The 27,176-nt window shown below is 52.9% G+C and overlaps 1 protein-coding gene across 8 annotated transcripts in view; it reads right to left on the bottom strand.

Annotated features, from left to right (window-relative positions):
* The window catches only part of Phldb1 (pleckstrin homology like domain family B member 1), a 48,587-nt gene extending 25,919 nt beyond the window's left edge, over positions 1 to 22,668 (bottom strand). For all 8 annotated transcript variants that reach the window (XM_026779518.1, XM_026779519.1, XM_013346264.2 and 5 more), the window contains exons 1-7: positions 22,582 to 22,668; positions 16,643 to 16,723; positions 15,703 to 15,826; positions 14,681 to 14,851; positions 6,307 to 6,432; positions 3,378 to 4,717; positions 65 to 346 (exon numbers count right to left, since the gene is read on the bottom strand). In XM_026779518.1, the coding sequence (XP_026635319.1) occupies positions 65 to 346; positions 3,378 to 4,717; positions 6,307 to 6,432; positions 14,681 to 14,851; positions 15,703 to 15,826; positions 16,643 to 16,702 (2,103 nt within the window). In that variant the 5' untranslated portion in view covers positions 16,703 to 16,723; positions 22,582 to 22,668. The remainder of the gene's footprint in view (positions 1 to 64; positions 347 to 3,377; positions 4,718 to 6,306; positions 6,433 to 14,680; positions 14,852 to 15,702; positions 15,827 to 16,642; positions 16,724 to 22,581) is intronic.
* Positions 22,669 to 27,176: the final 4,508 nt, after the last annotated feature.

Raw genomic sequence — 27,176 nt, forward strand, 5'->3', positions numbered from 1 at the left:
TGGGTGCTCTCCGTGCTGCTGCACCCATCAATCAGCTCCTGGCCCCGCCCCCTCGGCCCCTAACCTCCTGCTGGGTGCTCTCCGTGCTGCTGCACTCTTCTTTGAGGTTTTCTTCGTCAGAGCGTTCCATGCTCTCCCACAGGCGCTGGGAGGCACCTCCAGACTCCTCACCGCTCCTTCCAGAGACCACTGTGGCTCCTGTCAAGGCTCTTGAGGGCCTCCTCCCTGCCAATGCCAGGGCTGCAGTGGCCTCTCCAATACTGGGCAATTCCCCAGCCTCAGGTCCCCCGTCAGCTCGGCTGTACTCGGCACACAGGTTCAAGATGGTCTCCAGGCGCTGGCGTTCCTAGGGACAACGGGCGGACAGAGCATAAGGAATGGAAGTCTGAGATCTAGGGTGGCCCAAGTAGGGTGTGCTGAACACCAGGGGTTCACCATCATGAGGACAGCCTCAACCTTAAGACCTGTGGGAAAGACAAGTGTGGTGCACACTTTTATCCAGCACTCAGAAGGGCAGAGACCGGCACATCTCAGAATTTGAGACCTGGTCTACTTGGTGAGATTCAGGTTAACCAGCCAAAGACTACATAGTGAGACCCTAACTAAAAATAAATAAATAAAAATAAAAAATGAAAAAAAAATTCAGCCGGGTATGGTGGCACATGCTTTTAATCCCAGCATTTAGGAGGCAGAGGTAGGTGGATCTCTGTGAGTTTGAGGCCAGCCTGGTCTACAAGATCAAGTTTCAGGACAGTCAGAGCTACACAAAGAAACCCTGTCTCAGAAAATAAAATAAAATAATCCTGTGGGGGAGGAGGGAAAGAGGGTCTCTTAAAAGTGGGGTGGATTACTAGTTCTACATAGGCACACACAGACCCTCCATGTGTGCTGGGAGGTACATCAGCATTAACAGGTAGGTACACACAAAGACACCAGCCCCGACATGCATGCACACACACACACAGATAAACATAGTCTGCACACAGCTGGGTGGGCACCTGCAGACAGACAAGGTCGGAAAGCAGACCACGGGCCACAGGACCTGACAGTTCAGACACAGGGAGAAAAGGCAGAGAGGACACTGTCTTCCTCCCGTCCCGCCTCAGCTCCAAGTCACTCAGGCAGCCAACCCTTTGCTCCTTACTGGTAACTTAAGCTAGCTAGGTGTGAGCAAGTATTCTGTGGCTGTCAGTCTATTCTCTCACTATAAATCCAGACAAAGAAATGGTCACCTCTTAGGTGCCTAGGAGGCGAAGGAACAACGGCAGTCATGTTTCTGGTCTCCGTCCTACTCGTCCACTTACGTTTAACACCCCAGCCCTGACTTTCAAGCCCAGACCCTGACAGGGTTTCTGGGGTCTCTGACATCAAATCTGTCACCACCTACATTGTGGCCTCAACTCTCCACCCCACAAGACTCACCTGGCTTCCTTCCTGCAGCTTGCCCAGTTCTGCGGCAAAAAACAAAAAAAAAAAAAAAAAAAAAAATCCTCCAGGAACCAAGCCTTAGCACCGAGGAGGTTGGGCCAATGCCTCACCCCCGCCCTAGGACCCAGATAAGCAGCCTGGCTAAGGTAGGAGGGGCAGGGTGCGGGCGGGCGGCCTCTGACTTAAAGTGGCAGGTGGGGCAGGTTGGGGCTGGTGGTGAGGTGTGTACCTGTGTGTGGGGTTGGAGTGGGGAGGCTGGGCCCAGCACTGATGTGCCAAGGCTCATGATCCCTCTCAGGATGAAGATCCAGGATAGCCACAGTATAACAGTGATGACATGGGACAAAGACTAGGGGTCCTGCCTCACACCCTCACCCCAAAAGGACCAGCTTCTTCCCAGATTCTTCAGGCAAATGTCCTCCTCAAACCAATTCCAGAGTACCTGTGTCCCCCAAGATCCTGGGCTTCTGCTCTCAAGAGAAGGAAGGGAGAATCCATGTTCTCACATGTGGGCTCTGAGCACGCTACACCCAGCAGTCAATGCCCCTGGAACTCCCGATGCTATTTGGGGGAATCCCAGCCCCCTCCCAGCGCAGATGCCATCTCTAGGACAGCTGCCTAGAACCACGCCCAGACTCAGCAGCACCATTTATGCATGCAGACACATACAATCACACAACCACGGAGGCAGCCAGGGGCTGCCCACCCTGCTTCCTCTACCTTAGTACCATACTCTTAGAGGACCCACCTGGACCAGAGCTGGTTCACACCCACTCAGAGGCCAAAGAGAAGCAAGAAAGGGGGACAAGAGCGCCCCATAAAGAACAAGCCCCAAGTAAAGGTGCTTGGCCGTGTAAGCCTGATGACCTGAGTTTGAGCCCTGGAACCCATGTAAAGACGGAAAGAGAGAGAGACCCCACAAAACCTGTCCTCTGGCTTCCACACGCTCACCATGCCATAGGCCTCCAGCAACACACCCATGCACACACAGGCTGGTAATAAATAAATGCTTTAGAATAGGAACCCACCAGTTCTGGTGGCGCAGGCTGGTAGGATTTGCTGAAAGAGGCAGAGGATCCGGAGTTAGTTCAAGGCCAGTCTGAGACGTGTGTAGCCACGCAGTGGTGGCACACGCCTTTAATCCCAGCACTCAGGAGACAGAGGCAGGTGGATCTCTGTGAGTTTGAGACCAGCTTGATCTACAGAGCGAGTTCCAAGACAGCCAGGGCTACACAGAGAAACCCTGTCTTGAAAAACAAAACAAAACAAAACAAAAGAGGAAACCCCACCACCACCACACACACACACAATCCAGGCATAGTGATGCATGTGTGTAATCTTAGTATGCAGAAGGCAGTAGGGAGATTATGAATTTGACCCAACCTGGACCACATAGCAAGCTTGCAGCCACACTGGGTTTTATAGTGAGACCCTGTCTCACCAAACCAATAAAAAAAAAAAAAGCGGGGGAGTAGGAAATAAAAATAATTCTGGGGCTGGGATCTAGCTCAGTGGTAAGAGTGCTGTCCTGGTATAACAAAGGTCCTAGGCTGTCTCGCACTATAAAAGGAGAAAGCTAAACAAATGTTCCTCTCTTTTTCTTTTTGCAACAGGGTTTCTCTGTGTAGCCCTGGCTGTCCTGAACTCAAAGAGATCTGCCTGAAGAGCACCTGAGGAAGACACTATCCACTAACCTCTGGCCTACACACATACACACACCTGCACATGCACACACACATACAAGGAAAAGTTTAAAAAGCCCTAGAGATTTCAAGGCAGGCTCCTCTGCACAGTACCAGGATCATGAGATACTGGTCACTTATCCTGACAGTTTATCCTGCAGAAGCCCAGGCCCTGTACATGGCCTCTCCTACTCTGCCAGCTGGCCTGCCCACACCCTGGCAGATGCATTGCCTTGGGCAGCGGCAGCTTCCCTGGCATCGGCTTACCAGCCTCTCCATCTCCTGTTCCCGGAGCCGCTCTTGGCGCTGTCGTCGGTGGTACTCCAAAAGATCGTCCTCATTGTCACTGATCTCCGTGATGCTATTTTTCCTCTCCCTTGCAATAGGCACTCGCAAATCCCCACTAGAAAGTTTCCTCTGAGCACGGGGGCTCTGACGAGGTGAAGCCCCAGTAAGGGAGCCCAGACTATAGGCTGGGCTCAGCCTGCCACTGAAGCTGCCTTTGCGAGGGGCCAGGGACTCCCCAAGTGTAGGTGAGGGACTCCGAGTCCTGCGGCCCCGTGCTCCCAGAGTCAGGGAGAAGTCCTCTGGCGAAGTCCCATGAGCTGCCCAGCGCCTGGGCCGAGGACTCTCAGTCACTTCCCTGCTTAGCTTGGGATCTGGGGTAGTCCTGGCTGGCAGTGGAGACAGAGCCCTTCTGGACAGAGATGGACTCAAGGGGGGCAGTTCTCGCATACTGTCCAGGCCTCGCCGGCCCAGGCGAGGACTCTCAGGAGGCTGGAGGGTACGGGTTGCAGACCCATCTGAAAATGTTCGGCCCACCAGTTGTCGAGAGGGACTGGTCGTTAACACCCGTTCTGTGCCTGTTCCTGGACTGGGAGGGCGCTCCTGGAGTGTGCTAATCTTATTTCGGGGAGCAGGAACTGGAGACTGGAACTTGGGGCTGCCAGGAATACTTGTGGGTTGGCTGCGGGCACCAGAAGATGGGTATTCACTCAGGCTGATAGCCACCACAGGTAACTGCCCACCCAGTCGGGGGCTCTCGGTGGTTCTGCGGGCCTCAGCCAAGACTGTGGCTGCAGGACTGTCAGTCAGAAGACCCCGGAGACCAGGACTGGGAGGTCTCTCATGACCCCCTTTTCTGCCCAGCCGAGGACTTTCAGAGGAACGGGTTGCACTTGGACGAGACTGTGGGGGTTGCAGAGCCAAATGGTAGCTAGAGGAACGGACAGGCACCAGTGGAGGCACAGACGGTCCTGGCTCCTGCCCGCTGGGTGAGTGGCTGGCACAGCTTCCGCTGCTGGCTGGTGAGGAAAGAGGAGAGAAGGCTGGAGAGGTGTTCTCATAGCTGGAGCCCACAGACATGGCACCGGGGCTGGTTGGAGGGGACAACAGGTAGCGGCCACCATTAGCCATTGGTGACAGCGGGGATGTGGCCGCGGGCTTCTTGCCGGCAGCTCCAGGCTCCTCTAGCACCAACGAGTCCATGATTTCCTGCAGGTCCTTCTCGATAGAGCTCACCAGGGAACTGTGGCTGGCACAGGCTGCAGGTGCCCGGGTTGCAGGCTGGCCCGTGTGGTTCCCATTCACCAGGCTCTCTGATTCGGCTGAGAGGAAAAGTAAAGAGGCCTCAAGCTCTGTTCTGTTTTTGTTGCTGTTGTTTTTGTTTTTTTGGCTTTAGGGAGCCACACACATGCACAAGCAAGAAAATACCACCCAACGTCATCCCAGGGCAGTGGGGCCAGAAGAGACGAGTTTTGGCACCAGCCCTCTCTGCCACTGACCTGTTCTGCAACCTTAGCCAAACTCTTGTGCCCCGAGGTCCCCTCCTTTCAAGGAAGATGATAGGCAGGACCTTCCTGGCTCTAACAGTGAATGACTCAGGACAGAGTCAGCAACAATAACAGGTACTTACTTCTAAGCCTAGCTGTTTCCAACTCACCCCAACAGTACAGTCCTCCTTGCCCTGGTTCCCCCAACTTTCTGTGCCTCTCTTTTAGGAAGAGCAGGTGGGCACACTGCAAAAGAGGTGTGGATCTACTGTGGAGCTGGCCAGAAGTTCCAGGGCTACTCAGTCTAAGAGGCCACGAAAGCCTCTCAAACCAGCAGTTAGAGCCTGGGGTGGGGGCTCCAGGGCTGGATGAGCAGTGACAGCCGTGCCAGTTTATCCAATCCCACACAAGAGAAGGATTTGCTAATGGCTTGTTCCTGGAAGCCTGGCTGAGGAGCCTCGAGGTACAGCCTAGTGTCTCCAATTATTCCATTAAAACCACACCAGCAAGAGCCAGCTTTTGCCTGGCCCTAGCCTTTGTCAACCACCCAGGAGTTTAGAATCCACAGAAGCAATACCCGAACAGCTAAAGGAGTGACATGACCAGGCTGGGGTGGGGAACAGTGAGCCCCTAAGGAACTGAAAAACATTGGAGCAGGGAGCGATGGGTTTGCAAGATTGACTAAATCAGAGTGGCCACCATGCGTTCCCAGTGACCACTTGCCTGTCGTGAAGTCACCCAACTACGGAGGTCACAAATGATCATCCCATCCATCGAGTGACCCTGACATACTTGCTCACCTGCCACAGCATCAGCCTTGGCCCTCTAGTCCCACAGCCATCTGAACGCCACTGCAGAGCTTAGGGTGGCACGTACCCTGTTAGCGCCCCATCTGCACCCCACCCCCTAGGCAGCTGGCTGAGGGGCCTGTGTTGATTCCTAGAACAATCACCAATTCTCCTCCCGGGATCAATAATTCACACACAAGTTGCAGCTGTTCTCTGAGTCATTGGTCGGCATGGCATGGCCCGAGGGCCTCGGGACATGATCACCAGCAGGGGGGACCAAGAAGCTACTAAGGACCATAACACTCCAGTCCCCTTGAATGACACACTCTGGCAACACAAGAGGGTCAGGATCCCAGACATGGAGTCAACTTCCAAGGCCGTAGGGTTACAGGTGAACAGAACCTTGTAGGTCCTCAAGGCACATAACTTCCCAGCTTGATCCAAGCAGCATTGCCTTGGATCTTTTCCAGTGACCCACGGCCTAGCATTCTCCACTAGCTCATGGCAGGTGGCAGCGAGCCCAGACCACTGGTATTGTCCTGCCCTAACACTTCAAGAGTGGTTGGAATGGGCAAGGACACATGTCTAAGGGGGTGCCACTCACCCAGCCCCGTGTCCTAGCCGGATACTACTTACCAGAGCCAGGGTTGTAGGAGGGCCCTGGGGCCCGGGCCCCTGCTGGAATCATACTCTTCATCCACTTGGCTTCAGCGGGGTGGTTAAAGCGCAGGAAGGTGGACTGGCCCAGACACAACATGCAGCCTGCAGAGACAGCAATCACTTAGCCACCCCAACCACAACACTAGCATGCTTACGGTCAGCTCCCAAGAGCCAACCCCGCCCGTACTCGGTGTCCATACAATGTGTATCTGCCCTGCGATGGAACCCAGTGATGAGCTGCACAGCAAAAGTCAGAGTAGGAAAGATCACTGACAAGTAAGTTCCCCAAATCAGAGTCCTCCTGCTAGCTCCGCACTAGCTACAAAATCTTCAGGTGATGCCACTCCACTGCAAGCTAGTTCTCTCATAAAAACGGGGCACTTGATACTGCCAGATCTCCCAGGGTTAATAAGATTGTGTATGCAAAAATTCTCTAGAAGTAGAAAAGGTTCTTCAGGAAAAAATGAACCCTTAGGGACTGGAAAGATGGCTGGTGGGTAAGAGCACTCGCTGTTCTTGAAGAAGGCTAGAGTTTGGCTCCCAGCACCTACCTGGTGGCTCAAAACCACCTGAACTCCGGTTCCAAGGACTGTGATGCCTTCTTTTGATGTCTGAGGGCACAAGGTGTACATCTGGTATCCTTACATACAGGCAAGCAAAACACTACACATACAGTAAATAAATCTAAAAAAGGAAAGGAAAGGAAAGGAAGAAAGGAAGAAAGGAAGAAAGGAAGAAAGGAAGAAAGGAAGAAAGAAAGAAAGAAAGAAAGAAAGAAAAACCACCACCAATGTGTATCTGTGATCCATCGAATTGCCTGGGGTAAAAGGGTTAGTTGGAGAGGCAGCATCTTCCTGAGTCTCACACTCACTCACACACACACACACACACACACACACACACACACACACACACACGATATGGTGACAAACAAAACAACCTAGTGGGACTCAGAACTTACTCTAGTTCCTTCCTGTGATATGGCTTCAGGAGTGCTACAACCCTCTCTGAGCATCTAGAGAGCGAGTGCTTCTCTCTTTTGGACAAAGCATCCCCCCCACCCCCCCTCCCCCGACTGTTTCTTGGTCTCCCATAGAATCTAGCCAGTTCTACACCACTGGGCTCAGCTTGAGCCAAGCGCATTCCCAGGCAAGAGACACAAGCCCAGTCCTGCCCAGGAAGTACGAGTGCATAGAAGGAGGTGGGTATGTGGGAGCCAGAAAATGTAGCCAGGGGCCCAGGAGTGTGCACAGCAGCAGGTGTGCCCGCGGGCGCCTAAGCCTGGCTGGCAGAATTCCTCCCCCTGGCCTTGCCAGGTGTTTCCAGGCTCCTGCAGAAGACGCCTACTGGAAGGAGTCAGAGCCCTAGGGCTCTCCACTACTGAGTCTTCAATTTGTCCGCACTCCCAGCCCCAACCTCCTGGCTACCCAATCCGGTGCTACCTAGTGCCCCATGCTTCATGCCAGTCTGGGCTCTGACTGGCAGGGAAGTCAACATTCCAGGACGTTGAGGCAGTTCAGCTCAGGGAAGGCTGCAAGGGCAAGGGACATCCCAGGCCAAGTGGGTACTTGGACTCGGCTCCCCTACTGAACTCAGAGGGCCGATTCTGAGACCCTGGACACTGAGGGGCTCGCAGTCTAGGAAGCCCACCCACGGCAGAGACCTGTATCGGACAAAGCCACCCACTACTTTGGCACACCCACAGGCCCTCCCAGGCAGACAGCACCAACAGTTCTAAAGGCTGATGGGTGGTTGGGAGAGTAGGGAAAGCCTTCCCTGCCAAGCCACCAATCAGAGGAGCTAATCCCATAGTAATCATAACTGGGATAAATAATAGTCACCCAAGCCATCCACCTAATTACAACTACAGCTGTTTCAAGAAAAGCCAGTTGCCCATCCCCTTTCAGCCGAATATTTAACAGTCTAATTAATGCCGAGTTTTAAGGGTCATCATTCAACTCTAGGGTGATGGGGGCAAGGGGCTGCGGCTGACCACACAGTCTAAACTGGGCTGCAGGTGGGGAGGCGAGGTGGAGTCTACCCAAGCAGTGCCAGAACCACCCAAGGAGGCTTTGGGTAGCTAGGGACCCTCTACCTTGGCACCTACGGCCTGGAGTCATTGCCCTGCCCTGCCCCCCACAGGGGGTGTGGCCATGTTGCTCTGGGCTATAAATAGTGGTGCCAGGCACTGGTGCTGTATTAATAGAGTGGGCAGGAGGGCAGCGGAACAGAGAGCAGAGCAGCTCTGGCCCAAATTAACTTACTATTTGTACTCAGGGGCCGCAGGCATTGCTCCAACTCTGGCACCTACTGCCCCGAGAGACCTGGCCAGCCATCTATGTTAGGAAGCCCCCTCTCCGCTCACTCAGACATCCCCAGGGCTAGCTCTCTTCTGAATCCCAGGAAACCCTGACCATCCAATCAGAGTCAAAAGTCCCTGCCTAGAAGGACTCAGAGGCCAGCTGTGTACAGGTGGGTGGAGGAACCGCACATCTGGAGGGAAAACACTGGGCAAAGGAGAGGGTGGATCCTGTTTGTGAGATGCAGAAGGGAAACACCCTACGCAGACTCACACACAGACACTCAGAAACCATACAGGCTTACGGCCATATGGGCAGACATGCTGCACACTCAGAGCGACAGTCACTGCCCGGCTGGTCACACAAATAGAATAGACTGGCCAAATGGACGGTGGGTGATGAGCCCAGGTCTCTTCCCATCAGAGACTCCTTTTAGTCATAGCATAAGCTCCCTCAACCTAAACAGGACCCCCTCAACAGGCTCCGGAGGCGGGTCCCAAGGAGCAGACTGCTCAGTGATGGGGAAGATGGGGTCTGCACAGTCAGTCACTCAAAAGCTCAGACCCCCACACACACTCAAAGACGTTCTGGGCACAAACGCCATCAGATTCACAGCCTCAGGCTCCCAACGAAGGGCAAGGACCCCATTCTCCTCATTGCGCCCACCCTTCCCAGGACGCCCCTCCCAACCGGAGCGTCTACGCCCGGTTGCCTGGAGCAGTGGCTGACCAGGGTGAGTACTCACCGCTCAACCCGGACCTCCAGATCGTTCGTTCCTACTAGCCGGAGCCCCGCAGGTCGCCCGCCTGCCCTGGGCCTTTGAGGGGGCGGGCCGACGTCCCGCGCCGCCGGCTCCAGGAGCGGTGCAAGCAGCCAGGCAGCGAGCAGCCGCCAATGCCCGGGGAGGGGCGGGCCGGCCACCAGTGGCGGGGGAAGGGAGCCAGAGAGGGAGGGACAAAGGCGAGGAGGAGGAGGGGAAGAGGAAATGATGGAGAAGAGTGTGGAGCTGGATGGAGAGGGCGGGGTGGGAGGGAGGATGCCACCAGGCGGCGGGCTGGAGAATCCGCGCTTGGGGCTGGAGAGATAGTGGAACAGGCAGGAGAGGCTCCCAGGGAGATGACGCTGGAAGTTAAGGTGAGAGGTACAGGAGGCCGGAAGATGGAGAGCCAGAGGTCGGAGTGCTACCAGGCTCTGTCTCACCTAGAGCTCTCTAGAGTAGGAAGTCTATGGCTGAAGCCCATGGCGGAGAGCCAGTGTCACCTTGGGGGCAATCACAACTTCTGGCCTGGCCTTGAATTCTTTATCCACTGAAGAGGAGGGTGGCCTCAGCGACAGCAGAGGACATTCTATGACTCCATATATGAAGGAGAGAAGAGTAAGAATCCCCATGGGGGTTCAGCTAAGGTCCTCAGTCCAACACCGTGAGACAATGTCACCCTGGATTGAGTGCTCAGGCCAAGGTAGTGTTCTGTGCAATGCAAGCAACACTGATTTCGGCTCCTGTCACCACCCTACTGGCCTTTTCTTCTGGTTCCCACCCACCAGTGCTCACCCTCACTGACCCAGGCTGCATCAAGCGCTTCTCCTCCAGGGCCAGCCCACCGGCCAGCCCTTCCTTTTTCTTAGCCACAACCTCCGGGTGGGGTACTGCAGCAAAGAGCTGTGCGCCTCCTCTCTGGCTGAGAGGTAATCCCAGCACTCAGAGGTCAGAGGCAGGAGGATCTCTGTGAGTTCTAGGCCAGCTTGGTCTACAGAGTTAGTTCCAGGACAGCCAGGACTACACAAAGAAACCTTGTTTCAAAAATGGGGGGAGAGGGACCTTTCTGGGGCTGGAGAAAACCGCTCCATGTTTAGGAACACTGGGTGTTCTCATAGAAGATCTGGGTTCAATTCCCAGCACCGACATGGCACTTTAGAGCTGTCTGTAACTCTGGTTCCTGGGGATCCACCTCCTTCTTCTGGGCATTTCCGTGGGCATCAGGCACACATGTGGTATACAGACATACATTTAGGCAAAACACCCGTACACATAAAATATTTTTTAATTTAAAGGCTCTTGCTGTCTGGAGCCCCTAAGGTCAAGTAAACAAATGTTATAAACCGGGATGGTATAGACCACGTAGCTGGGGCCCCAGGGAGTTGCTTTTAACCTAGGTACCTGGTCCTGGACGCCAAACCCTCACAGGACAACCCGCACACACTCTCAGACACGCTGTGTGTTCAGCAGCCCAGGGAGCTTCAACTGTCATCTCCAATACACACCAACACTGCCCAGTCACACTGATCCCCCCAAGCCGAGCGCACACTGAGCCAAACATCCACATTATACACGCTCTATCACACACAGTTATTGTCACACTCTCATGTCCCCAGCCTCCAGCCCCCTCTTAGTTCTAGACTTATTTGAGCCTCAGCTGGCCTTTCACATCAGCCCCTGGAGGGACTCGGAAATAAAAAGTCAGTTTCCTTAGAGAAATGAGGGAATTGTTCCTTCTTGGCGAGTAGGTCACCGCCTCGCCCACTCACTGACATACTACACATGCCCGCGTGCAAACACACACAGACACACTCACATGTTCACAGGAAACTTATTTCCCTTCCCAAGGGGGGGAAAAAAAAAGAAAGAGCCATATAGGGTCAGATGTAAAATGAAGGGAGGTGTTAAAAAAAGAGAGACTCCCCAGGAAGAGTGAGTCACCGGTCTGGAAACTGTGATGGCCAGCTGGACAGACCCAGGCAGACAGGGAGATGCTGCCAGGGAGAAACAGTGCAAGAGGCAGACACAAGGAAGCTGGAAGCTCCCAGTCTTCACCCCTGCTCTCCTTCCCTTGAGTTTTACTAGTAAAGATTGTTATCAGCCCTAACAGAGAAAGCTCGGAGGCTCCCTGCCCAGTTCACAGAAGGAATAACCTAACTAGAGGGGAGGGGAAAGCCTGATGCCCTGGATCACAGGAAGACAGCTGGCACCCCAGGAATCCTGGCTATCTTGGAGCCCTTTCCCACCAATGGGAGGTGGTTTCAGAAGTGAAGGACATTTAAGACAGTGGCAGCTCATGGTAGGAGTTGATGGGGGGACCCACTGTCTAGACAGCCCAGGCCCTGAGCTGTGTGGCTCTCTGGAGTCTCTCTTCCTTAGTCCCTCCCAAATCTTTCATGTGGTTTGGTGCTGTGGTCCTAGGGTGGAGCAGCCTAGACCCAGGAATGAGATGCCTCTGCTCCCAGCTCCACCCCTTGCTCTGTAGAGAAGAGGGCACCACGGAATGTGCCAAGATGCCCGGGCACAGGGGTGGCTCCCTCACATGTTCACTTCTCTAGGCTAAAGGTTGGCATCTGTTTTCTGGCCTCCTCCCCCTCCTCTGGTCCAAGCACACGCCTGACTAGAAGATCCCGTCACTGCCATCTCTGCTTGCCATGAAGCATAGCATTCCAGGTTGCCTATGGCTGGGCATAGTGCCCAGACTGATGCTTCTTCTAAGGCCTGGTTCAACCAAAGAAAACTTCCTGTTACTCCCAAGATATCCTTTTACCTCTGGTCCAACCAAAGAAAGCTTCTTGTTATCCCCAAGATATCCTTTTACCTCTCTGAGAGGATCCCCTGTATAAGGCCAGAGCAGACAATATGCCAGGAAAAGAGTGTGTGTGTGTGTGTGTGTGTGTGTGTGTGTGTGTGTGTGTGTACATGCCGAACCTAGGGCCTCATGCTGCTAGATAAGTGTTCTGCCACTGAGCTACACTCCCAGCCCTATGGGATCCTCTGGCACACATGCTATGCCACGGAGTTCTCATGTACAACACAGAAAACACACATAGACATTTTGATGCCATCAGTTCTAAGTTCGCCCACCACCCATTTGACTATACTGGTCTGTAAACACAAGGAAAGACACAAATAAACACCAAAATACACAAGACCCAGAGACACAAACATATCCGGAGATACATAAACAAAGTCCAGTTACATAGACACACAGAGATAGCACATGCACCCCCGCACCACCCAGTATCCAAGGAAACGCACTCCCAAGAATGTCCGGACTGGGGCCAGGCAGGGCTGGGCTTGGTGCCTTGCTCCAGAGATGAGACAAGGAAACCCTCAGCTCCTGGAAGCCAAGTGGGGGTGGGGGTGAGGAAGAACACCCATTCCTTTGTGCCTCTGCCTACCCTGCCAGGCTTCAGAAACAGGCGAGCCCAGACAAGAAGGCTGGTTTGGGGGGTGGCAAAGGGAGTTTAGGGTCAGAAAAGAGTAGGAGGGTACATACTTGGCAAGATGGGCTTCTGGTCTCGGGAAAGTGGGGTCACTAGGGCCACAGGAAATGTTTAAGAATCCCGTTGTGGCCTCAGACCCTCGCTCTTCTTGAGAGCTAAATGGTGCCCTAGGAAGATGAAACACAGCATCGATGCTTCCAGATCAGTCACTATCCACGGGGCAAGAATGCTTTTACTCTGCGGAAACGATGGCATTGGGGCTGGAAGGTCACAGAATTCACCCCGTCCCTTCCTTTGCTGCTCTGTGTCTCACTTACATATCCCTGAACCCTGGAGCAGATGCTCTCTCCCTGATCCTCAACAGGACAGCCAGGGACCAGACAGCATCACACCCAAAGCCCCAGCTTGGGAGGACTCCTCCCACTCAGAGTCAGAGACCCCAAGTCCCAGGAGAAGGCCAGCATGCCCTCAGGCGCTGTGAGACCTGCCTCCCTGAAACACGTTATCCATGATCAGCCGTACGCTGGGAGCAGTAGTGGAACATGGTTAATTCCTATGGTAGCGATGAAGGAAGTGGCACTTAAGACCCCCACAAAGCTTGGGAGACAGAGGACTGAGTGGGATTTTTCCTGCAAAGGGGCTTCCAGCCAATGAGCTTCTGCTTAGAGTCAGGATCAGCCCAAAGCTTCCATCTTTAAATAAATAAATCTGACTCACAGAGATCCTACTGCTTCTGCCTCTGGAGTGCTGGGATTAAAGGTGTGTGCCACCACACCTGGCCAGATCTTTTTTCAATCCCTTAATTAAAAGACTCACAAATGGCTGGGCGTGGTGGCTCACACCTTTATGCACACAGGAGGTAGAGGCAGGCGGATCTGTGTGAGTTCGAGGCCAGCCTAGTCTACAAAGTGAGTTCTAGGACAGTCAGGGTTACACAGAGAAACCATGTCCTGAAAAACCGAAAAAAAAAAAAGAAGGAAAAAGAAAAAAAGAAAGGCTCACAAATGAACTAATGGTGCTTAGTGCCTATTTCCAAAGTGAATATATCTGGCCTATTCAAAGCACCACCTACCCAGTCCTTACCTGCCTGGTAACCATGGTAATTAGGGGACTTTACACACCAGGGCCTCCCTTCCCAACCGAGCAGCCTGGAGCCTTAGGAAACAAAAGAGTAGCCACATCCATAACCCCAAGCTACTGTGTTGCAGGAAGAGGCACATCCTCAGATTGTTCCATCAGATTCTGCCCTTGCCCCATCCCCTCAGGAGAGTTCATCCTCTAAAGCTGAAAAGAACTCTCTCTGGATATCACAGAACACCTCTGAGCCTTCCTCACTATTGTTCCACCGTTCTCCCCCTACAGCCACAAAAAGCCACATTACATGCAGAAATGAAAACCTCTTCTCTCCATGTGGTGTGTGAAGAGTGAGAGGAGAGAGAGAGAGAGAGAGAGAGAGAGAGAGAGAGAGAGAGAGAGAGAGAGAGATCTAGCGAAGTCTGGAAGCTGGGGTGGGTGGGGGAAAGGGTGATTTTAAAGATGTTCCAACGGGGCTGGAGAGATGGCTCAGAGGTTAAGAGCATTGCCTGCTCTTCCAAAGGTCCTAAGTTCAATTCCCAGCAACCACATGGTGGCTCAAAACCATCTGTAATGGGGTCTGGTGCCCTGTAGGCATACAGACAGAATATTGTATACATAATAAATAAATAAATAATTAAAAAAAAATAAAGATGTTCCAACATTGACACTGAACCTGCGTACATCAGTCATCAGCTGACAAGGGGACCAGGGCAGCAGGCTCCCCCGTAATCTAACCTGTTTATTGGTGTGGAGATACCAAACCTTACCCTGAGTGAGCCGGGTAGGCTGCCGAACAGGGAGCCCATCAATTGTGCAGGCATTGCCACAGGGGTACAGGGTGAGAGTGCCCCTCAGATTCTCGATGTAGCAGTGTTCTGGAGCCAGGCCTGGACCCTGGAGTGAGATATCCCTGGCTGCTGAACCAATAACTGTCCTCCCTGGAGACAGAGGCAAACTGAGTCAGAATGGTCATCCAGACTAAGAAGTCAAGCAGAGGGTAAGGGGGGCACTGTGCAAATATCTCTCTAGCTCCTACTTATGTCTAGACTCTGCCCTGTTCTGGCCACCCCTCGCTGGAGCCAGCAAGTGGTAGAAACTCCTCCCAAGCAGCAAAAACTCTGTCTGGGTAGAATGATCCAGAGAGGCCACAGAACCCAGACATCCCGGAAGCAGAGAGGGAACCTTCTCTGTTTCCCCCGAATGTCTCACTGGCTTCCTCTTCCTCCTCCCCCCCTACTCCTGTCTTCTTAGAAATTGCCCTTCTCTCTCAAGTCCTTCTGTTACCAGGGACCTCCCCCTTCCCTTCCTCTCTCCAGTCCTTTCTCTAGCCAACCAGTGCAGCCTCTCCCCTCCATCCGTCCCTGGTAGAGCCCCTGAGACTGGCATTTGGAGAATGTGGAGAATCCAGTATCACCCAGGCAACAGGTGCAGCCAGGAAGGGAGAAAGGCAGGCAAAAGCCATGCCAGGGTCTCCTCTGAGGGTATGTGTCCTTGGTTCCCATCTTTTCATGTTCCACACAGCTCTCTCCTATGCCAGGCATCATCCTGGAGCAAGGGGTGGCGGGCGGCTCACTTCTCGATTCCCATAGATTACTTCATTCTCCCTCCACTCTTCCTTGCTTCTAAGCTGATCTTTAATCCTAGCCATGGAGTCAGTTTATCTGCCAAAGAAGGCAGTCAAGGAGGCAGAGGAGGCAAACATGGCTTGCACAAGGCAGAAGGGACCCCACACTACAGCCTCCGGGGCAGGAGTGCACTGGGTGATGGAGAGGGCAGGTGCCATGCTCACCTTCCTCCAGCGGCAGGAGCGTGATAGCGGTGCTGAGCCTCCCGCTGCCCAGGCTCACCAGATGCGGTTTGTCCGTCTGCACTTTCAGTCCTTTACCTGTCTCAATCAGGTCCAGTGGACCTTTCTGCAGGCAAATGGATGGAAAGTTAGGTTTAAAGACTCCAGGCTGGGACCTGAGCTCCCTACTCCCAGGCTCCAAAAGGCTCTGAGGCTGCTGAAAGTCTTAGCACAAGGTTCTTATACAGAGCATTACGGCACCAAATTCTACTTACATTTGAATCTGGACCACTGGCTCTCCCCGCTGGATTTATCTCAAGCCTATGCTCAACTGCCCCTTTATTAAAACAGAAACAAGGGACCACGGTATCTAGTGGGAAGGGGTGCAGTAGAGGAGGACCCACAGGCTGTGCGCGGCTACCCATATGGCTGTGGCTTGCTCCTGCTAAACTGAACTACAGGGGAGGGTGGAGGCACAAATCAGTTAAGTGATCCTGCCAGAGGGAGTCTGTAAACCCCTTTCAGACTTTCACAGAGGCGGTTCACGCTGAACCAATTAACCTGACTCAGATGAGCTGGCTTGCAACTAGGGACAAACGGACGGACAACAGGCAAAATCCTTCTGCTCTCATCTGTGGACTTGGGCATGGGTGAAGGAGATGAACCCAGGACTGGAGAAATGATTCCGTGGCTTAAGAGTGTATTCTGCTCTTGCAGAGGACCCAAGTTCAATTCCCAGCATCCACATTAGAGGACTCACAAGTCCCTATAATTTCAGGCCCAGAGTTATCTGTGTCCCCTGACCTCCTTGGGTACCTGCGCTTCATACACACATACCCACCACACACATAAACCTAATTTAAAATAAAAGAGTTAAAAAAGAAAAGCTCTGAACCCACTCTCACTAGCAGCCCACTTACCCTACAGTCCCAGGCCCACTTACCTGCACCACAGCCTGGGGCTTGCACGCAGGGCCTCGCTGGCTCCTGTTTAGAGTATCCATGGTCCCAGGGTTGCACAGCTCCTGGGAACACAACAAAAAGCAGGTAAGTGGGAAGGTCAGGGAAGAAAAGGGAGAGAAATGGGTTCTGTGACAGGGTTCTCAGAGTAAAGTAAGCACGAGCTGCTGCTATCCCCAGTGCACATACAGGAAAGGTGGGGGAAAACTAAGGAGCTCCGGGGTGGGAGGAACACAGGCGACACACCTCTGCCTCCATTCAGCTCCCAGCTACAGCATGGGCACTGCACCACGCCAGACCTGATCCTTGCCACCACAAGCACGAATGGCCCTAGAACTCTAACTCATGTGTCCGTGTTTTCTTGCTCTACACTCCCCAGATCCTGGAACTTAGCAGCAGAGGACATCTACCCTACCCCCAACCCCCAGTCATCTGGAGTCTTAAACAGAGCAGGGAGGGCCAACCAAGAGAAGAACGAAGTCCAGGGAAGCCCCTCCAAGGACACTGACAGCCAGAGACCAGCCAGGTGGGTACCAGGGCTGAGCTGAGTGCAACCCCTCCCCCAGCCTTTCCTCTTCCTCTTCTCCTTTTGTCTCTTTTCCCAAGGGTCTCAATAGGATGTTTCCTTAAAGGAGACAGATAAGGCAAACACGGCATTCCTTTCGTGTCTGTGCCTCTCAGCTCCTGCCCCTTTTCTTTCACAGAGAGCTACCTCGCCTAAAATCACCAGCTATAAAATCTCAGTATTGGGAGTGGAAGATGCTGGGGCTCTTCAAGGGCTTGGTGTTAGAGGAACCAGAAGCAGATTCCAGAGCCCAAACTTGAACCCCTGCCTCTCTATTACCCCTCGATAGATCTTTTGTTACTTTTTTATAAAGTGTTTGAAGACCAAGTAGTAGACTAGGTTGCACCCCGGGAGGTGCAAAGCATTCTGGAAATGGCAGCTATTAGAGCTGTGTAACCCGAACATCCAGGCCTTTGGCCACCATTGCCCATTCCTGGTGCCCAGGCTTATGCTTTCGGTATCTGACCTCTGCGTATGAACACACGCTGCCAACTCATCAAGGCTTCCTTCCACTTTCTCTTCCAGCTACCTGACAGGTGCCTTGCAAAGGAAGCAGAGGTGGAGCCTACATTCCAAGGAGTGCCTGCTTCTGGCAGTGGGTCTCTCAGGCCCTCAGCCACGGAGTTACTAAATTTACCCTTCCCACTTCCACCCTTCCTGGCCTGGCCTTCATCATCTCTGTCACCATTTCCATCCAAGTTGGCAGAAAAGAGGCAGGAACAGTGCCTGGGACCCACCCCAGGACTGCCTGGGAAGAGGGAAGACAGAGGCCACTAACACACAAAACCCCACACTGGCCTGGCTGCTCTGCAGAAGCACCGACTACAGGGGAGTTTCTGAAGACAGAATACTATAGGTCTGTCCATCTGTCTTTCTTTCGAGAGTAAAGACATGTGCCACCACCAGCTATCTCCAGGGCTTTTTGTATGCTTGGCAAACATTCTGCCCAATGGGCTATTAACCCCAGGACCCTGGGATAGTTTTTGTGTTGCTTGTTAGCTGGGACAGGGTCTCAGTCTGTAGCTGACCTACAGCTTATTATGCAGCCAGGCTGGTCCAGAACTCCTGTTTTTTCCCCTCCCAATTGCTGGGTTTACACCAGTCAGGTAAGCCAGCACTCCTGGATTGGGTAAGTCATTAATCGCCTCTCATTGTCGAATCAATCTTCTATATAACCAGAATAATGATAATAATTAAAGGAAAACTAGCCAGACCAGGGCTTGTCCAGAACAGCACTTGCCTGGGGCTAGGAGTAGAACAGAGATAGATTGAATAGGCACAAGATTTTTGAGGCACTGTGTGCAAAAGAAATGTTCTTTCTGTGTGTGAATGGGGTGTAACGTGTGCACATGTGTGTCTAGGAACACGTGTGCAGAGATCAGAGGAAGACTTCAGGTCTGTGCTGACTCTCTGAGTTATTCCCTCAAGTCGGGCTATCTCACTGAATCTGAACTGTGTTGGTGGCCATCAAACACCAGCAATCCTCCTGCCTCCCCGTGCTCCCAGCTCTGGAGTTACAGACACTGGTGTTTGGAATTTGAGTTTGGGTCTGCATGTCTGAGCAGCAGCCATTTTCACTGGCAAAGCCATCTTCCCAGCCTGCAACAGGAAAGTCCTAAAACTTAAGACTCAACGATGGTTGCGTAGCTCTGTAAGTAAACTAAAAATAACTGCACACATCAGTTGGGTTGATTTTGTGCTCCACAGATTATTCCTAGAAAAAAGCAGTGAGAAGAGAGATTGGGAGCTGGAGAAATAGCTCTTCAGCTAAGAGCGCCTGTTGCTTTCCCAAAAGATGAGAGTTCCGTTCCCAGCATCTACATACATGGTAGCCCACAACTGTTGGCAACTCCAGTTCCAGGGATCCCATGCCCTCTTCTGACCTCCGTGAGCTCCAGACACATACCTGAGGCACAGACATACATGCAAGCAAAGCAGCATACATATGAGACACAAATTTAAATTGCTTTAAAAATTAAAGATTATCTGAAGGTCCAGGCAGTATACTAAATCACACTCCATGAACTGCGGAGCAATCTAAAAACAGCAGCTATAATTAACTGTGGAAGGCACACAGTTTCCTCGTCTGTCACACTGGAGTACCTGTACTATCACCCTGCGAAGCTCTTACTTACACTGAATAAACTCAACTGGAGATAAAGACTGCAAAGGAATTAGGTTAGCGAGGGAATAAGAGAGGCTCAAGGAGAAGTGAGAAGGGAATAAGAGGTTGAAATGAGAGGGAGAGATAAGGAGAGGTGTAGAGGAAGATAAGAAACCACACAGCAATTGGAAAGTGCCAGGCTATGGCTTTAGCTCAGAAACCTAACCCACAGCACAGGAAAAAGACACCAGACCAACCTGACCCAGGCTCAGAAGGTGCCTTGACATAGGGATTTCACCACGGCCCAGGAGCCCTTTTCTTTTTTCTTTCTTTCTTTCTTTCTTTTTTTTTTTTTTTTGGTTTTTTTTTTGAGACAGGGTTTCTCTGTAGCTTTGAAGCCTGTCGTGGAACTAGCTCTTATAGACTAGGCTGGCCTAGAACTCACAAAGATCCTCCTGCCTCTGCCTCCCGAGTGTTGGGATTAAAGGTGTACGCCACCACCGTCCAGCCCAGAAGCCCTTTTCTATGACCCTAATCCCTTGTCCCTTGGAGAAGCAGTGCTGTCCCCTGACACCCTCCCCTGACTAATTCATTATGGTCCCACAGTAAGGCTATCTATATCTAGGGCTGTAATTACCCACTCTGTAGGGCACTTGTTGAAAACTCAGCTGTGCCCAGGTGCCAAAAAAAAAAGAAAAAGAAAAAGAAAAAAAAAGAAAAGAAAAAAAAAGCCCTTGTGGTGTGGATTCCAATGCTGAGGAGCCGGCCTGGTTTCCTGCATCCACATGCCCAAGCGCCTCCTAGCCAGGAAGGCGACAGGGGCCAGGCTGTGTGGCTGTTGTGAACTTAGGGAATGAGGCCCTAGATTACCAGGGATGGGGACTCTCATTGGTAACCCGTACCATCCCCGATATGCTAACAGCCAACAACACTGACACCTGTATGCAGGCCTTGGCACTTGAATAAGGGGAAAGGGAGTCCTGGAGAGAGTCAACCAGCTCGGCCCTGGGCTCCTGAGTCCCAAGATGAAAGGTCCAAAGCCTTGGAGCAAAAGGCCAGGCCCCCTGCCCTCATCTGGGTCCCACAGGGCCAGCCAGTGAAATGCAATGGTCAGTGCATAACTGTCGGCCAAGGCCCTTAAAGGTCATAGTGACTTTCATTTTCCCTGCTCAAGTCCGCCCTCGAAGAAGGGCCACCCGCAGAGGAAGGAATCAGGACAGGAAGGAAACTGAGGCTAGGCGGGCAGATTGCCCAGGAGAGGTGGGGCGAGATTATCCACGGACCAGGCATGTAGAGAAGAAATTAGAAATGAGAAAAATAGGCAGAGGAAAAAAGGGAAACAAAGAAGCGCAGAGATTTGGAGTGTGAAATCAAGAGCCAGGAGAGGAGGAAAAACCAAAAGCTGGCTAGGAGAACCTGGTGGTACAAGCCTGTAAACCCAGTTCGCACTACTCCGGATGTGACTACAGGAATAGCAGCCATTCAAGGCCAGCCTAGGCCTGGGCTACATGAGACTTTGTCTCAAAAAATAATGGCATTGCTGGGGACGAGACAGTGAGCTCAGAGGAGACTGTGGGGGAGGCCCAGAGACCCCTCAGAAGCACGCGCATGCGTGCGTGCGTGCGTGTGTGTGTGTGTGTGTGTGTGTGTGTGTGCTTGATTAAGAATGTGGTCCATAAGTAGAAGAGGTGGCAGAGGAAGAACTAGGAGCTTCAGAGCATCTGGAAGGGGAAAACTGTGAGGCAGGTGGGAAAAGAGGGAGCCCCAAAAGCGGGAGAGACGTGGACAACCCGGGACGGAGATGACAGCTAGGAATAAAGAGTAGATGGGGTGGGTACTGGGAGAGACGCTGCAAAGGTGCACCGCACACAGAGGCCTGCCCCTCCCCGGGCCACCGGGTGGGACAAGGCTGCAGTGTTGGGCCGCCTGCTGTGGCCGCCCCGCCCGCCCGGACCGGGACAAGCGGCCTTTCTTCAGCAGGGCCGGGAGAAGAAGTCGCTTGTTTGCATGGTAGGGAAAGGGGGCGGCCTCGCAGCTGCAGCAAGGAGGCTGGTGTGTGGAGGGAGGTACGTGTCCGCGAGAGGCTGCGTGTTGAGTGGAGCCGCCTGCTCAGGCAAAGCTTTCCCGCGCGTGGAGTGCGTGGTGTGAAGTGTACCGAGTGTGTAGTGAAGTCGAGGCTCATGTGAGAGATTCGCGTGTGCACCGATGGTGTGACACTGAGCTGTCGGGGTGTGACGTGTCTTGCGGGTGGACGGAGGTGAGGCATGGGATGCTGTGCGTGGGAGCTGTGAGGATGCTCGAGTTGGTGGCCAGTCTTGTTTGTGTGACCGCTGTGGGGTGAGCCCGAAGTGCGATGAGTCAGTCCCCCGGAGCCTCCGGGACCGCTGAGCTAACGGGCCCAGAATGCAGCCCCACCCGAGCTCCCTGGGTCCCCCGCGGGGCTGCGCAGTGGCCGGCCAAGTCCCCGCTGCGTTGGCTTGAGCAGAAAGCGTCCGCGGCGCCTGGGCAACCCCGCGCCCGGCGGCCCCACCCAGGGGCCTGCCCCGCTTCCCCCGTCCCGGGGGAGCCGGATGACGGGGCTCGGCCTCTGTAGGGGAACTCCGCGACGCTTTTGGATCCAGACCGCGGAGGCGGAGCGACAGCATGCGGCTCAGTCATCCCAGGTCGCCCTTGGAGGCTCCTGGGACCCTCAAAGACACGGGGGTCCTGGAAGAGTGCCCAGAGACCCTAGACGTGGAAACCCCAGGATCCCTCCCTGACTCCCACGCCTCAGAGCTGGGCTCCACATCTTTAAGTCCATCCAGGAAGCTCCACAAGAGTGGAGACGCCCAGGGGATCCCCCTTCCTATGGCCCTTAGGCTGTGGAGATGGACCAAGTGGGATACTGTCGGCAAGTACACGCGCGCCTACCCCACCCGAAACTGCGAGTGTGGGACACTGGCCGTCGGGGTGCCCACAGGAGAACCGAGATCCCGCAAACTCGGGGGGGGGTCCCTCCGCAGGGTACCAGGGCCCCCTCTGGCGGTGGCGTTGGCAATGACTCGGAAGGGCAAAAGCAAGCAGTTCTCGCAGAGCGGCCCACAAAGCCCCTTCCGCCGACGCACTCACCTGGCATGGCCCCTCTTTCACCTTTCTACCCAGCTCTCTGGGCCAGAACTGACCTCGTCTGGTCCCGGGGACTTTCCCTTCAGCAGACCCAGCTATATACGGCGAATGGAACCCCAAGGCATAGTGGGGGGGGGGGACACGCTTACCTTGTGGGGAGTTAGGAGGGGGGACACCGGTCCCTTTGCCCGTTGGGCCGCGGCGGCCTCCGGCTGGCTAGGGAGGACACTGTTGCTTTTCCACAGGAGCCAGCTGAGTAGGAGGAGAGGGAGCCTGTCCCGCCCCCCTCCCGCGAGTCCCCGCCTTCATCCCGTCCTGTCCGCCTGGCCAGCTAGAGAAGACGCCCTTGTGGGGCTGGAGCCCAAGGCCCCCACCCTGCCTTTCCCACAGCAGCACCTCCCCCGCCTGCACAGCGCCCGCTTTGTTCATCTGTACAGCTGGGTTTTCCTGCACTACCGTACACACCCTCCCCTCCTGCCCTCCCCTTTCGACCCTCCTAGACCACCCTCCACTCTGGGCCTCGAGGCTCTTCATTACCCACTCCTACCCAAAATGCTTGAATCTTCCACTGACTCCCAGTGAGCCCTACCATGCATAGTCCTGCCACATTCTCAACGTTTCTCTCGGAACATCTACCGAGGGCACCAGGTCTTTCCCCTGTCAGTCCCTCCGTCTCCTTTCCTATTCCAAGCCCCATATAGAGCTGTAGACAGAATAATTGCACAGCAGGCCTCAGAAATTATCAGGAAGGCACGTTAAAGTGTGGTGCCAACTACAGGACCCCGGAAAGCGGAATGGAGTCGTCCTCTTTGCCCTCTTAAGAGTCACCTCCATCAGAGACCTGTTGGGTTACAGACCGACAGAGCTAGTGGCAGGGTAGAAAGCCACTAGGTTGGCTGAGGAGTGAGAGTTAGTGAGGAAGAGGGGAGCAGCCTATAAACCGCTGGTGAAGTCATTCGCCAATTCAACCCCCACCCCGAAATCCAAGCTGACAGTGGAACCTACCTTGCAAAGCCTGCTCTCGCCTCAGGAGACCGCTGGGAGGCCCCGCGGGAGCTGAACTCAACTAGACTGGGCCTCTTTAACCCGTACTGAAGGATTGGCAGACACTCTTCCTCAGTGAAGGAAGAAGCAGGAAGCCCCCAAGGCTGGCCTAAATTCCAGACGGGATGGGTTAGAGAACAGTTTTGGAAATGGACAAGCCCTGTTCTGATCCAGTGGCTTTCGTCTTCTGCCCTCTCTCCCTTACTCAGGAATGGCAGGGGGCTGAACCGCAGGAATCTGGTCACTCATTGACAGGATTAGCATTAGTGTGTGTGTGTTTGGGGAGTGGGGGGACTGACACACAGCTGAGCGGGGAAACAGCCAAGCAGTGGACAAGAGGGAGGACAGAATCCCACCTGCTACCTACTTCAGCTAACGAGGTGAGACATACATGCTGGGGATCAGGAAGCCCCAAGATTTGTGCAGTAAGCTTCTTTCTACCTCTCTGTGTTATGTGAAGCTCATGGAACAAAATTTCAACCATAGCCAACCTTCCGGCTGATTTTAGTATTTTTGAGCAAAAGGAGAAAGCAAAATTCTCTTGTTCCATATGTGAAGAGCTAGCATTTGGAGAGGGGGCTCAGACTGGGGTATCTTGAACTCTTCATTCTTCTTCTTAATCTCCGGTTGCTGTTTATTGACATGGTGAGGACTGTCAAACAATGATTAAACCTGCTGGAGGCAGATGGTGCTGAGGCAGGGGTTTTAAAAAAAACCTCCCTTTTCTCAGTGTCCTTGCAGTGCAAGCACCAGCTGATCCCATGATCAAGGCTCTGTGAAATTCGTCCTATCTCCTGCTATGTCCGGCCTCTATGTTCCCACACTTCCAGCACTCAAGGGACTCAAGACCTCCCTCCCCCACCCCTCCACGCTCATCCCACTTCACATCTGGAGCCCATCAGCAAGCTCAGTGCTCTCTCTCTCTCTCTCAGTTATGCAAGAGGTCGAGCAGCTGGGAGCGCAGAAAAGGGGGAGGAAGAGAAGAAAGTAGAAAGCAGCTTTCCAAGCATGCTTCAGACTTTCCGAAATGGAAGCAGGGGGAGAGGGCAAAGGCTGGGCGTGGAAGGAAGGGTGAGTTCTTCAAAGCCTTCTGTACTTGCCTGTGACTGTCCGGAGTGGATTTCCACACCCCTCCTGTCTCTCCCTTGGCACATTTCCCATTTTGTCCTTCTCAATTTGTGCACCCTCTGGCTCCATAAAAGGGTGACTGTCACCCATTTGGCCAATGGCCTTCCTAGTCCACTCCCTTTTCCGAAAAGCTCTCCCTCTTGTTTAACAGTTTCCTCAAGACTGAAACATTCTTCCCTGCAGGGAAGTTTCTTAAGCAGGAAGGTAAACAACTCAAGATAGTTTCAGGAAGTACCTGAAACTGACCAGATTCTGTAGGCCCCTCCCTGCCAGAGTAAGCAATAGAAGCCAAGAGTCCTTCTCTAGCAAGCTGAGCTGCAGAAGACTCTGGGGACCAGAACAGCTGCCGTAGCAGAGGCAGAGACCAACTGAATCACCTGAAAAGGACTCTGACTCTTTCCAACCTGCCAAGTGGCTTGCACACTGTGTAGTGTGCTCCAGGTTCCCAGCTTTTGTGAACTGTCACTGTGCTGGGATGGCCTTGTGACGCAGCTGCTTTGAATCATTTTTGCTCCTGTAAGTAACCCCAGTAAAACTCATTAGTTCACCAAATTGGACTTTGGTGGTATTTGTACTGTGGTCTGTCATGGGCTCCTTACCTGGGGTGGGTAGACACATATGTTGTGTCTTCCCAGGAAAAGCTTTGTCATACAACATCTTGGTGACAACCCCTTTGGGTCCTGAACATTATCAATATAGGTGTGGCGGCACTAATGACACCAGATATTTTCTCCCTGCATTCAACTTGGTGGAAAGCATGCCCAAACTTTACCCTAACGTGGCAAAGCAGCTCTTTTATCAGTTGGTTTTAGAAAATGTTCACAATCCACACTTGTACACAAATGCAGTCGAACTGTGTGAGAAATGTGGCCAGGACTGAAAACTGGTCTTGTCTTCCTCTGTGGCTCAGGACCTGCCTGTGAGCAGGAGAGGACAAACACTTAGGACTGGCGGTGCAGCACTGGCGCAGAATGCATGCTGTTTGCTATGCGAGTCTTGAATGCAGTCCCCAGCACCCAATGCACATTTATTTGGGAGGTCAAATCAGTTCTGTTTCTCTTGTTGCCTGGAATTCGCAGGGCCACTCATTCAGACAGTTCCTGTTCTGGTTTGTTGATCAACCTTATCAAATGGAGGACACCCAAGTGTTTCCCAAAATTGGATTAGGACATTTCAGGGCTGTGAGGTGTTTCAACTATATCACATTGTAACCAATTTGTCATCTATAAAGGTCACACTCAAGATCCGTGTAATTGAGTTAAAGGGTGTATGTGGGGGCCCTGGAGAGATGTCTCAGCTGTAGAGAGCACTGGCTGCTCTTCTAAAAGACCTGGGTTTGATTCCCAGCACCCAAATCAAGTGACTTACAAACCCCTGTAACCGACACCAGGAAAATCTGCCACCTCTGGCCTCTGCCAGCACCTACATTCATGTGCACTTACCCACACACAGGCTCACACATACACACACATACACATTATTGAAACTATTGAAATGAAAATTAAATTCCCCCCAAAACAGCAAAACCATTCATACTTTGAGTAAGTTTATGGTTTTGTTGGGTCAAATAGCTATCCTCAGTCATAATCACTTATCAGTCATAATCACTTAGTCCCTGCCCAGTGAGTAGCAAAGTAAAAGACTTTCGATTTTGGCCTGGGGACAGACAAAAGAAGTTGCAGAAGACACACAGACAGAATATTGTATATATAATAAATAATTTTTTTAAAAAAAAGGTTTATTATATATACAACATTCTGCCTGCATGTATGCCCACACGCCAGAAGAAGGCGCCAGATCTCATTACAGATGGTTGTGAGCCACCATGTGGTTGCTGGGAATTGAACTCAGGACCTTTGGAAGAGCAGGCAATGCTTTTAACAACTGAGCCATCTCTCCAGCCCCTCTCTGGCTCCTTTATTTGTCTTTTTTTTTTTGTTGTTTTGTTTTGTTTTTTTCGAGACAGGGTTTCTCTGTGGTTTTGGAGCCTGTCCTGGAACTAGCTCTGTAGACCAGGCTGGTATCGAACTCACAGAGATCTGCCTGCCTCTGCCTCCCGAGTGCTGGGATTAAAGGCATGCGCCACCACTGCCCGGCTTCTCTGGCTCCTTTAAAGGCCTGCTTTGTGTCAACCACAAACTCTGCGGTACAAAATGAGACATATGTTAGAGATGCTCCCCATCCTTAGACATCAACAAGGCACCGATGTGGATTTTTACACGTTGTCTTGAAGAGGCCCTAGAGATGCAAGTGTTTACAAAAAGGTGCAGGGAAAGGGATCGAGGGCATAGTTGGGAGGAAGCACATGTGTGGCGAGGGAGTCACTCCTGAGGCTTTGCTTCTGAGAAGCCAAGGCAAGAAACTCCACTGTAATGAGCATGGAAACATTTTTCATTACACTCCACCCACCTTTCCTTTCCTTCCTTCATCCTTTTCTCTCTTTCCTTCTGGCCTGGAACTTGCAGAAATCTACCTGCCTCTGCCTCCCAAGTACTGAGATAAAAGGTGTGTATTGTGGCCGGGCGATGGTGGTGCACGCCTTTAATCCCAGCACTCGGGAGGCAGAGGCAGG

This window comes from Microtus ochrogaster, chromosome 5 (genome assembly GCF_000317375.1).
Source record: "Microtus ochrogaster isolate Prairie Vole_2 chromosome 5, MicOch1.0, whole genome shotgun sequence".
In the NCBI taxonomy this organism is placed as follows: Eukaryota; Metazoa; Chordata; class Mammalia; order Rodentia; family Cricetidae; genus Microtus; species Microtus ochrogaster.